Source organism: Pelecanus crispus, chromosome 10, assembly GCF_030463565.1.
Source record: "Pelecanus crispus isolate bPelCri1 chromosome 10, bPelCri1.pri, whole genome shotgun sequence".
Lineage (NCBI taxonomy): Eukaryota > Metazoa > Chordata > Aves > Pelecaniformes > Pelecanidae > Pelecanus > Pelecanus crispus.
Genome location: NC_134652.1, coordinates 5,168,026 through 5,181,689, shown reverse-complemented (window position 1 = coordinate 5,181,689; position 13,664 = coordinate 5,168,026). Strand labels below are relative to the sequence as shown.

At 37.6% G+C, this 13,664-nt stretch overlaps 1 protein-coding gene across 1 annotated transcript in view; it reads right to left on the bottom strand.

Moving 5' to 3' along the window:
* CPXM2 (carboxypeptidase X, M14 family member 2) overlaps nt 1-13,664 on the bottom strand; it is a 78,950-nt gene that overhangs the window by 16,066 nt on the left and 49,220 nt on the right. Inside the window, exons 4-6 of the mRNA XM_075717571.1 lie at nt 12,448-12,532; nt 11,761-11,911; nt 3,691-3,779 (exon numbers count right to left, since the gene is read on the bottom strand). Coding sequence (XP_075573686.1) covers nt 3,691-3,779; nt 11,761-11,911; nt 12,448-12,532 — 325 coding nt within the window. The remainder of the gene's footprint in view (nt 1-3,690; nt 3,780-11,760; nt 11,912-12,447; nt 12,533-13,664) is intronic.

Here is a 13,664-nt window from a genome sequence, read left to right as displayed (position 1 = left end):
AAATTCCTCTCATAAAAGGCTTCACTTCTATTTATAATCATGTTTCAAAGAGACCCCAAAGATGCTATTTTTTTACGTCTGTTCATCTCACACGTTTTTTTTACATATAGAAACAATTTCTTTTGCAAATCTAAACTCAGCACTCATCTGAAATATACCATCAGTTATGCTCTTTCAGTGTATTGTCTAGTTTCCTATCTACTTTTTTTCACCACTGTCATCATCATGAGTGTGCCGGTATTATGGGTTCCTAGCTGTTTCCATGGAACTCTTTTTAACGTTATTGGCATACGAAAGTGGGTACGTCATCATTTGTTGTTCCAGCTGAAAAACATATGTGAAGCCAGAGGACATTGTTTTATATTTGCTAGTGTTTGGTTTAAACAAGTCAATTCCCAGCTTTTTCAGGCAGACAGACTTAAGTCTTCATGGTCAAGAGCTACCACACCTGAACCCACTCATGATGAACCAAAAATACTATCAATGGGTATGGAGCTATGGACCTCTTACTAGAGCCTCACAGACCAAAGCTTATCCAAGGTCTACTGGGTGTGAATTATAGATTTATGTTCTACTGACAAGAGGATGAACTGGATTATTATTGGATCAGATACTGTGTTTTTCTCCAACAGAGATTTTTTTTTTTTTTCACTTTGCCAATGAGTACAGATATTGCATTAAAAGAAGGTCTATTTTAGCAGGCTAAAACACACTTTCTGTAACGCATAAATAATGTTACTGTCTCAGCTCCGTGTTTACTAATTCCTCTCCTTACACCCTCGTCAAACTGCTGGAAAGTCCCTCCGGGCTGACGTATCGCTGCATCCACGCAGCTCCCTGAGATGTGAGGTAGGGAAGATGAGCCTGTCTTCTCAGAGCTGTCTCTGAAATCAAGCTGCAGGGCAGAAGCTTTCCTAACGCGCCTGGCACTGCAGTGGGCACGGCATACCCGGAGCACTGATTTAGGAAAGCAAAGTATGTTAAAAGTTCGTTGCTAGTGAGAAAAATGCCTAGAACTAAATTCAAAGTATATTACAATCAGTGGAAATATTTGTATTGGCCTCAGTAAACTCCCCATCATCTCTTTAATTGCAAGCATGTGATTACTTTCTGAGTCAAACAAAGAACCTTTCCTGAATTAGGGCCTCTGCAGTAGACTTCACTGTGGCTCTTTTATAACAGTATGGATATAGTAATGTAGTTAAATGTTTATATGTAAATACAATACTGAAAATTAACATATTTCATATTTGCTTTTCTCATACCCATTTCCTACAAATGGCACAATAGGTCACCTGCAATGTCACAGTGTTTTCTTTGCGCTTTGTACAAACTGTCAAAGACAATTGATGATAACAGTCACTCAGGGCTTTATTAACCACCAGCAGGACTGTAAAACACTTTCATAATTACGTTCACTAACAGTTCTTATTTGACAGTTCCTATTTGTTTGTCACTACCAATTATTTACCCTATTAGTGCCCTGGAAAAAGACTGCATGCGGTCTCTGAAGAAGCCCCGCAAAACTGGTCTCCGAAGGCCCAATTCCTCCATTTTGCAGAAAAGGTGTATTAAATGTAGGTCTAAGTGCCATCTACACTTAAAGGAGGCAAAAAGGCTCTCAGTCAATGCCTCTCAGGTTAGGGCTATTTCCTACCCTCTGAGGAGATCTCCATATTTCTTGTTCTGCTGCGGGCCAAACTAGAAACTACCTCCTCCTTGAGGTTGGAGACTACCAGATAGAGACTGTCAACCTGGCATTGCGTGCAACCTAGGATGTTTGCTGGGTATCGCTCTAGCCTTCTACGTTTGCTTGTTTCGCCTCCAAATGAACCTGTTCAACTGGGAACATATACAGCGCTCTTCAATTTTCTGCATTATCATTACACCACTTCATAAACACATCTGGCCATGAAGAGCAACGTGAGACTTCAGGGGTGCTTGGAGTTTGGCTTGTCCAAAGCTATGAGTCACATCAAGTTAAATGGATTTCAAAATTAACACTGTTATTTATGATCCAGGTTAGCTATTTCAGTCTATTCCAAAGACAAAATTGTACACAAATGTCCATCTCAAACTATTTCTGGGAATATCTATCAATTATTTTAACAGCTTTCTATACAGCATGAATACATCCTGTAAATATTTTGGACTGTAAGACAATTCTGACTTCTGCATACAAGATACAGCGAGTGTTCCCATTGACTGAAAGAAGAATCCTGAATGCTCTTTTAAGAGAAAAAATTGGTACTATAAATTTCATCTTCCTAAACAGAGAGTTCTATTAAAATAATCTGACACTGAGAAAATCTCTCCCTCTCATAAATACTTGACATATTGCAATATAATGTAATGCTTCCAGAACACCACCCAGGGCACACTCACTCCTCCTTTTTCTTCTGTGTTTATGATAAATAACTTCAAAGAACAGTGGTTTTCTAAGATGGTTGACAATTAACTAGCTAATAACACTGACAAATAATGCACAGTATTTTTAAAAAAAATAAGTTGACTCTGGAAATTAACAATTATTGTTCTATTTTACACTCAGAAAAGAATTTATTAAGTCCTAAGAATAGTTTTGGAGATCTAAGACTTATTGCAAACCCAACCCACAATCTTTTTACCAGCAGCAGAACCCAATTAGAATCCAATAAGCTCTGAATAAAGTATGTTGACATACAGAAAAACAGAACTTGGGGGAGCACAGTCAAAGACAGTTCACAGCTGACCAGCTCTCAGCCAAATTCTCTGCTTCTATGAAAAGTGGAAAAACTTTCTGTTTTAAAGCTGCGGAGTTTTTTTCCCCAAGGTATTTCTAACCTGACTAACCTGTCTTTCTGCAGTGAGAATCTAAAATCCATTTTATTTTATTGTTCTTGACAGTAATTATGCCAATTGAGTTTCTACTTGTCTAATCTTTGTGCTAAGAAATATAGGCCACGAAATCTTTACCAAAATAAATGTGTGACTCAGTACACAATTGCTTAATAAAAATGAATGGTGATTCATGCAGTATAAATGTACTGAAAATTCAGAACACAGCAAATGATTCACACACTTCAAGTCCAAATATATTATCTTTATATTTGAAAAGAAAGTGGGTAGAAATAATTCTTTAGCACAACCCACACCTGTATCTGTGGTTATATGAAGCAAGATTAAAACCACCAACAACAAAAATAACAACAAGGTTGCTTGTTTGAGGTTAAAGGAACAAGATTAACAAGGCTGGTAGATTTAAAATGATACTAAGAAGATTTTTAAAATTCTTTATAATATTTTTCTTTTCTTTTTTTTTTTTTTTTATTCTGATTATCCAAACCCACTGAAATATAGGATAATTCTTATGGCTAAGTCAGCGTCAAATCTGAAAGGAGAAACCACTGTAACATTCACCACTAAAATATACATGGAAGAAAAATGATGGCACATGACATGTAAATACTCCCTCTGTCATCTAGTGTCACCATTTAAGGTTAGATGATGTATAAATTAAGACTTGGGGATTTTAATAGATTGTTGCTTTTAAACGATTAGAACCGAAAAACATGATTTTTTAAATAGATTGCAGACACCATTTAATAATAATTTTAACAGGTAGAATTCAGATTCCTTAAGAGCTCAAAAGCCTCTACCCATCCACCCTCCTCCATATCTAGGAGGTCACACACCAGCATCTTTGCCTACCTGCCTCATTTCCTTGTAGTTGTGATGCTTAAAGTCAAGATTATCTGTGGTTGTCATTTCATTTCTTCTGTGGTAATAATTATTTGGGTCTGAGAAAAGAAATAAAAGAATTTTCATGTGCTTACGGATATCCAATATAAAGATGCTTAACCATAATGCACGCAAGGAACATGGAAATCTGAATTCCATTGTCCTATATGTATTTAAAACAGGTTTTCAAAAGCAAAACTCAAAGAAACCACAAATTTGAAATATTTCTAATTACTGCACAAATCAGCTCACATAGATCCAAACAGAAGCAAGGAGGCAACAGGCATTAGCTCACTAGACAGCTACGCTGCATGAACAACCAGACTTCAACAGAAAAGCAGAAGGGCATCCTAAGGCTACAGAGGAGGGCAAGAGACCGTAAAATGATGAGTCAGATGCAAGACAAAAGAGTGGAAAAAAATTACATCAGAGGAAAAAGCTTCAGTAAATATTTGTCTACTTGATTAATTTACTATTACAAGGACTTATCTTCTAGTTTTCTTCATGAGTATTTTCGGAGTCTATGCACTGCTTATAAAATACAGAAAGGATCTACTGTGCATATCAAACATTCCTGATTATTTTCTTAAACGCTTTTTGTGGAAGTTGGAGGTCTTTGTTACTTTAAAATCAGCATATTCATTTCTGTATGGATAGAATTTATAGTTTGTGTGTTTTGAAGTATCAAAGGAGAATATTTGGATACAACAAAAACCTTCGTTTGCTTGATTTTCCAGGCCATTCACCTGGAAAAAAAACAGGCCAAGACTGTTAGGACTCAGCTTTATATTGCCTGATGTATGTGCTCCTAGCCTAATCTATTATGATTTATTTTTAGGGATAAACAAGTCTATTTGGAAAACATCAGACATGTTCCTTAATTTGCCATATCTGGGATGTCTGGAATTTTGAGTAATCGTTTGTCAAACCAGTGGCTGTCAGGCTGTTATGAGTAATTGTTTCCCTTCACACAAAATCATCCTCATTTGGTTTAAAATTATTGGAAAAAAGCCAAATATGAAAGCCTAAACATCATCCTGTCTTATTGTGACACAGTCAAAAGATACTGTCTCTAGAGAAGAAAAATTATTTTTTTAAACAGTATCACCTATCAATTGTGATTTTCTTGGGGGAAAAAAAAGCATAATTATTAGTAGGAAGAATACGTAGATACTATCTTGCAACAATAAACCCTTAATGAAATTATGGAAAACTCATAACACTTAAAAATACCTTATAACTCAACATTTTTAAGCTTCATATTTCTGACATTAAAACCTCTAAATTCTCAAATTTGTTTTTCCCATAAAACTCTAAAAGATTTGGGTTTTTTTTTCTTATGTGGAAGGAAAGCAAAATTTGAACTGTTTTAAGTTATTTATGAAATGAAACATGCAATTTCCATTAAGCTGCACTGTGACGCTACCCATGTTCTCTACCACTTATTTACTCTTCATTCACGTGCTTGTCTCCACTTCCATCCCCTAATCTACAGCAGAAATACTGGAAGGTCAGTTGAACAGTGCTCTACAAAAATTACTGAAAAATGTCAAAAAAACATCTTGCCTCAACAAAATCTGGTTGTTCAATGCAGTCTGTCCTTTCCAGTGAGAACTTATTCTATAACAAGACCACCTGGAAATGGATTTGAATTAGAACCTAATCAGGTGAAGAAACAAGATTTCTTTGCCTTTTTTTTTAAAAAAAAATGTTCTGAAGAATCAAGAGGGTTAAGTTTCGTATAACTCACCTGCATTTTTAGGTCTTCTTTCCAACCTAACTGCAGGCTAAATTGATGCAAGTCCACTGACAGCAACAATGCTGCGCTAACCCTGCAGATGACTCTGGAATGTCAGACCCTTAAAGGTCAACCCATGTTAATTCATAGAAATTATTCGTTAATATATTGATGACTGAGGAATGGAAATCATAAAAAAACCCACTTCTTCTAGAAAAAGACAGTGAGTTTAATGCCACACAGAATATCTTCACCATTGTAAAAATATCCCTCTTTTGTAAAAATACAAAAATAAACATCATAAAACTGCCAGGATGTTGAAGGCTTTCTCTATCACCATGAGCCAAAATATACAACAAACCATATTTTTTCCTAATACTTTAATCCCATTCCTTTCAAAGTCTGGCACTTTTTCCATACGTCAAACACTAATATCATGGGAATGACTGTGAACGTTGTAGAGTTGGTGGAAACTTAAAAAAATTTACAGTGAGAATGATTGTATGTCTGGTTCTTCCTCAAAACCAGTGCACAATTTGACAGCTCCCTAGAGAATTAACACTCATATTTTGCCACACTCTACTGTGAGTCTGCTTGGATCACTGGATTTCTGCTGCAGCAGGAATACAGATTAGAAAATTAAAAGCTAAAATGTAGAAAGGCATACAAGTCTTGTGCATAGCTGATTAAGTCCACTTTGGCAAAAAATATTTTCTTTAATAAAACAGAGAATAAGAGACTGAGAAACTCAAACCACAGAAGAACTAGAATTGAAATACACTCGTTTATTCATGGCACTACCTCTGACAGTCTCTCTTTCTTCCAAGGAGAAAAGGTCCTGCAAAAGTGTGGCACTCCCATTTATACAGAGGAATATATTTGCTTTTTCTACCTCTAATCTATCTTTACATTACCAGTAGAGTTAACTAAGTTTGCAGCTAAAGGTAGCTTGTTACCTTCATACTTCTATTCTTTGTAAAGATGGATTATATATAAAGATATTATATAGGAATATATTACAACTCTACACAACACCTCAAGCAATGGAGTCCTGATGCTTCCAGTGGGTTTCCAGTTATTATGCTAAAAACAACAACATGTGTTGGTCTTTTTTTCCTCCTTTAGTTTTCAGTGCTCCTTTAATTGGCACTGGAAAGGTATGAAGTGAGCTTTGCAATGACTTGAAGATGGAATCAACACTCACAAAAAAATATGATCAAAATGCTCTCATTTAGTAAGTAAAACTTATGTCCATTCTCAACACGATTTGTTCAGATGCTTCGTTCTCACAGAAGTCCTACGGTGAGTTGTATGGTACCATACTGATGGAGTTTGCAAGCTCAGAAGTGGTGCTCATATAGTGCTCCAAATGGATGAGATAATGAAGTCAATCCAAGTGATTTAGAGAAGTGCTTAATAAAAGGAATATTCTAGCCTAAATCCTTCAGACTGCCTTAAAAACCACAACTTGCCATTTTGCAAATGACTGATTTTTTTCATTTCCATGTAATATAAGTGAATTTGACTTGTCTTCATAAAATTGAACGTTACAGACGGCACACGTGTAATCTTGAAAAAACCCGCTGGCGGACATATCGGATGATTGTAAGGTTTTTTCCACATGATCTATTTTATGACAGTCATGAGCATTAACATCACACATTAAATGAGCAATGAAATAATATTCTTCAACTATAGATGGATTCTTTTCTATATATGTTGATGCATAGTCAAATACCAAACAACTAACTCCAGTTAAGCACGGTGACTGATAACAATGGGTAACACAAAACCCAAACTCTTAACCTGCAGTAGTCGCTTCTTGAAGGTTTTCTACCAACATTTGATCTTTCTAGTGATTTCCTACAGTTTGATTCCTATAATAATGGTAATTCTGAGGATTGTTAATACTTCTTCAGAATAGTATACCCTTCATTTTACAAATAAAATATGAAGGAAAACCTTTTAACAGCACCCACTGCATTGCTGGGGGATGTTACACATCTGTCTTGATGAGTATGGAGAAACATAATACATTGGCCTTTCCCAGGAGAATTATTGAATTTGGTCTCATTTTTATTCAGTCACTGCTCAGGCAAGCTCCCAAAAAATTTTTAAATTGCTCAAGATTAAGTTTTAGCTTTGCAATGATAAAAGCAGAACACAAGGACAGACTGTCAGTCTAAGCAAAAAATTTACTCTCACAAGTAGTTCACTGAATTTAGCACTGCTGTATACACGATCACTTATAAACAAAGACAGTTGTAGAAATCAGAGTTTTATACAAAATGAGCACACTCCTAGACTTAACCAGGTAGACTGGCAAGAAGAGACAAGCAATGAAAATAGGACTGAATGATGCATCCACTGCAAAGCACAGTACTCCGTTACAGAGTAGTTCATCTTTTATCTTGGGTTGAAAGTGATGGCATAATCATGATACCAATGAAAGTTTTCTATATAAGAATTATTAAAAATTAAATTTAATCACAAATTTATTCCATTAAAATAATTGCCTATTGCCTTGAATACTCTGCAGTATAAATAAATGCATGAAGAGCTCAGCTAATTTTCTCTCTCCTATCTCTGGGTACTTTTGATCATATGCAGTTTCTTTTTGATTTTCCTTACACTTGAGAAAGAACAGGCAAGGAAACTACACCCATCCCTCTGAGACAACTGCAAAAGATTGTGCGTGTCAGTCTACATCTATGTAAATACTAACATTTTTGGAAACTGGAGGGGGCATGAAATGCTGGTGCTTTTGTTCTCTTTTTCCCCAGTGGGAAATGGTGGCACTGATCCTCTGCTACAGGTAGGATTTTCTGGCATCTTTCCTCCACAGCTAAGTGTTTTTCCCTTGGTGAAACAGCAAATCGCTTCTGTTGCCTGAAAGACGGCACTGACACATTTCGGTAACACAGCTTTTTTTGTAGAGCTACTGAAATAGTCTAGAAAAGGTGGTTTGTCAAAACTAGCCTACAACAGACCAAAAATGTATGTTATGAATAATATATAAGCATTTCACTGATAAAAATTACAATCACCTTATATAATACCAATTAGATAATCTGTAACTTCTCTGTTCCAATTATCTAAATAGCGTTTTCTCACGATTTGTCCAATTTATAGTGCACCTAGCATATGCAGCAGGTTTTATTAAGAGATTCCTATCCACAGGAATGGGTCCTAGCTGTCTTTAACTATTTCCATCACATTCTGCCAGCGCTAACAAGCTTTCCTAGAATATTAATACCTTATTCAGGTTTCTTCTTTATCTGATATTTCTTTCTTACCCTCCCTTGTGAGCCTACATGATGGAAAGCTGATATGGAGTACAGACTGAATGCAAATCACTTAATTTATTCAGGGATTAATAAAGACATAAAACCTAACATTACAAGTTTAAAAGACATGAAAAGAAATTCACAGTGATAAAAAATGACTTACTTCCCTTCAGCCCCACTTTTTTTCTTGGGGTATTTCCCTACACCCCATCTGCCCATGCATTGTCATTGCTGCAGGAGGACACGGTGTGTGGGAGCTCTAAAACATGACCAAACTGCTGCTCCTGACAACTTGATTTCTTGTATGTTCACACTCAGGGTGCAAATATAATCAAACCCACACCAGGTATTCAAGGAAACTGAGCGTCACATAACTTCTTTCTTGGGTCTTTGTGCTTTGGAAAGGATGGAGGTGTGTGAACAGACAGAGCTCCACCTCCTGATTTTCATGAATTTATGAGACTTGCTCAGTTTTACGGAGGAAATCTCTGTCAGAAAAGAACCCTTGATTTCTAGTTGTACAATCAATACAGTGTATTAGAACAGCGTTATCAAGGACACTGGACCCATGGCCAAACCAGTCGGTGATCTGACTTGGAATGAGTAAGATGATACCAATAGGGGTAAGGAATCCAGTTACAGGGAACTGCAAAAAAAAGTCACATCCTACAGGAAGAAAACGTGCATGGAAAGGCCTCTGCAACCTGGGGAACAGCTTTGTTATGAGCGCCTTGCGTGCGATGAATAAAATGAGCTAGAAGAAAGAAATGTCAGTTCTTTCTGAGCTAAAAAGATGGGTCAGCAGCTTATCAAAACCTATTAGTTCTTTCAGTTCAATTATATTTTGAATAAACACACCCCGTTCCCATTGTGTTTCTCAATGAATGATTCTGGTATTTTCTTTCAAGAACAAACTGAATCAGCCACTGCAGGCAATTAACTCAATAAATGACTACCATCAAGAAGCACTGATGCTGTTTCTATGCTGATCCAAGACCTGCAACATGCTGCAACAGCACTCATTGCAACAGTGGTGGACGTGCAGATAAGTTCTTACCTCCATAACACCTTCACCCACCAATACAGCCCTGTCATGCTGAAGGGTGACAAATGCTAACACTGCAAAGCAGCATCTGGCCCTGTATGGGTGTATACCCCAAAAAACCCTGGTGTAAATAGCTGCTGCACTTAATAAAAATCACCTTTCCAAATATCGACATTTTTGCTCTTTCCTCTTTAAGTACAGGTTTATGGAACTGGAAAGGATTGTGAGAATTTCCCTACAAATTACTCTCTGAAATGGTTTGAGTGTCATCTCTGTTATTCCCTGGAGACCTCCATGCATGTCCTGCATGCCAGTAAAGTCACGGTGCTGATGAAAGCTATGCTTTTCCTTCAGCCTCACACCCTGTGTTATAGAGAGTGGATCCTCTGCAAACCTGTGTAGGAATTTGGGATAGATCACTGCTCTTCGACAGCCCTTTCAAGAGCTGAGGGGAAATACTGGCTCTGGAATTGCCCCTCCATGGTAAAAGGTGCAGTGGGAAACAAACAACCCACAGAGCTAGAGTGTTCTAAACCCACAGTTGAAATAAATCAGAATCTTACTGAAAACATGAATATTCACATACATGGGATACCCCTGGTCACTGCCGTTCAAGTCCAGGATGTATTTGTTACCCGCAGAAAAGCAGGTCTCTAAGCACTGCTAACTTTCACTGCTTCACGGTAATACACCTACAGACGAAGTTTTATGACAATACTTGCCCCATACTTTTCTTCATCAGAGAATTATCCCTTCTGTAGCCCAGCTTGGTTTTTTTTTCCATGAGTATTTAAACAGCTAAAGGACAAAAATCAGGCTACCTCTGCTTGCAATGTGAAGACCCTACATCAACAGTGGAACTGGAGGCAGGAAGTCTCTGAACAGCAGCAGGAACAGTTAAAGCAGTAATGACAGGCTCTGGAAAGGCAGTTCTCTTTCTGGCTCTGGTATTTCTGAAAATACTATTCATAGCCCTCTGCAAAAAAAAGAGAGTGCTATCCCCAAAGTGCCAGAATTAAGAACAAAGAGAGAAAGAAAAAAAAAAAAAAAAAAAAAAGATGAGAGATGTGGAATGATTAGTGGGCAACTTAGAAAAGGCTCAAACAAACAGCTTTTCAAATATTTATATACATACACACACATATGAAGACAGAAATCCACCATGAGACTATTTACAATGTCCTTAACAGAAAGATGGCTTTGCCATAATTTGCAGTATCTTTTTTAGGTGGCCTTGTATAAGGTTTCACTTTGTATACACTGTTTAGCAAAACCCTAATTGTATTTTGCACTCATATGATAAGAGAAACAGCTAACACCCGAAGCTTGTGCTAAACATCAGGTTGTGTCTTTTCCACAGTCTTTACCGAGGGTAGGACCATTTACGTTCACCTGAGACTTACCAGGGATCATTCTGGATGTGATAATACTTGAAATTTGCTAGAAATCCTTTACATCCCCAACTTCCCTCCCTCCCCACTAAAAGATAAGCACTAGTTCAGTCACAGTATTTACCTTCAAATTAATTCAGGGAAGTCCTATGGCCTGTACAATGAAATGAAAAGAAAAAAAAATCTGACTACATAATTATAATGGTTCTTTCTTGCCTTAGAAGCTTAAGACATCTGCAAGTGACTGTCCCGATACGTAATCCTATTGCCTCCCTAGTACATGTGCACTCAGTAAGATTAATTGCACTGCACTTAAGCCCAAATAACAGAGAAAATCTTGCTAGATCATCCATGCAATCTAGTTTTATTAATAAAGCCACTTATAGATACTATGTGGTTGCATTTGAGGAGTTATCCTGATACTGTCCATGAATCTGGACAGATATTTTTGTTTCTTTTTGCATAACTCTACTCACTAAAGACAGGTATTATATCAAAAGCAAAGATATCCAAAGGAAATGAAATTTCTGAGTCTTGGCACAGGCAGCCATGTCAACATCAGTTGAGACAGACTCTTACCTGGCAAAGGACATCCTAAGATTTCCAGTCTCATACAGATGCTACCTTCTTCAAACCAGGACCGAGGGTTTATACGGATGTAACGTGCAACCAGAGGCACCGGCAACTTGTTGAGAACTGGGATCTCTTTTTCACTGTTTCCTTCAAAAATCTATGCAGGCCAAACATAAGAAAATAGCAAGATTAGTTCTTCAAAAAGTCTTTTAGCACTTTTGGTAATACACAGTCACCTGGTACAAAGAGCCCCATGTTGATGGTGGCTTAGGCCAGAACCACTCTTCAAAGAACACAATCCCACCATGCCCCTCAGAGATGGGCAAAGGAGCCAGAGCTCCACACCTTCTCTCTGGCAATAGGCACCTCATGGGCTTGAGATGTCCTCTAGGATCAGCAGAGTGACACTAACCCTTGCACAGCCCATGCAACAAGAAACATATCTCACGATAGGCAAGACCACTGCCAGGGTGGCTTTCACATCCGCAGGCAGACACATGCAGATTTGCCATATAAGATATTCTGGGTCCCTCTCTATATATTGTGATTTGCTCTTAAAATTAGTGGGATCACTGAGAGATGTTACCTTGTAATCTTACATGGACAAATCTGGCAAATCAAAACTCCACGTGGACAGCCCCCACTTCCCCACCTCTGCTCTTCTTCATAAAACGTCTGTTTCGTGATACTCACCACATCTCCAGATTCATTTCTGACAGCAGTCCATGCATGACTGTCATTGCTCACCAATACTCTGTAAGAGGTCACCCAGTTACTCCTTGAAAAAGACAGAGTATCCAAGTTATTTTTTCATAACTTAGAATGACTGCAAATCATGTTTAATGTAATAAAGCTTGTAAGACTGCTAGCAACGGAAATCCCAGTTGGCAAAGTCATGTCAACACTTGGCTGAAAAAGTGACATGCAAATCTAGATTCAACAGATAATTAAAAAAGCCTAGCACATAGAAGCAAAAAACCAACAAGGTAATGTTCTGGGATTCCAGGAGGTGAGGGGTTACTGGTCTCCTTTCCTTTTATATGCAGAGTTTGGGATAAATGGCTTAGCTGGAACAGATGCAGTCAGTGTTCAAAAATCTTACCTTTTCAGCTACAGAACATTCATTATTTCTGCTGTTATTATCAGAGAGGATGGAAAAAAGTAATAAATCCTCTAGGATGAAAAGTCCGTGAATTTCAACCAGCAAAATTTCCATTCTTCCAATACAAGTATGACTGCAGGCTTCAGTCATTCTTGTATTTATTAGCAGTAGATAGGAACAAAGAGACAACTCTGTCTCTGCACAGCAGAGTCCAATTGATCACAGTATTAGTGCACTACAACAATATCTAGATCAGTCTTCAAGCAGGCTGATCTTTCTAGTGGCCTGTTATCTGATTTACAGCAAAATGCCCTTTAATCTAAAAAAGCAAAATCTTCATTTGTACTTAAATTATGCCTTATCTTTATACAGCTGAAGGAGAATATGAGGAGAAAACACTGCTTCCCATATTCTGAGTGGAGTTAAAGCTATGTAGCTTTTACACTGCCTGGCCATTCTCCACGGTAATATGTCTACAGCTACAGAGAAGGTAATGTCCCGACTCTCCTGTCATCTTTGTTGGTCTGAAAGGGCAGCAGTAATTTATTTTTTTCCCTAACACCTTCCTGGTTTCAGTAGGCAGTGACTTGGAGGAGAGTTGTGGTTTGGAGGTATCTTTGTACCATAAAGTCAGTCCAGGATGATTAAATTCTATTTTCATGTATAAAAACTGATCGTGCATAACCAGCAGTCTTCTAGAGCAGTCATTCCTGAACACAGATTCTTAGCTGAGCTACACAGTCAGATTGCTGGGAGTGAAACCGGAGTAAGGAAAGCTCTTGGGACAAGAAAGAAGAATAGGGACAAT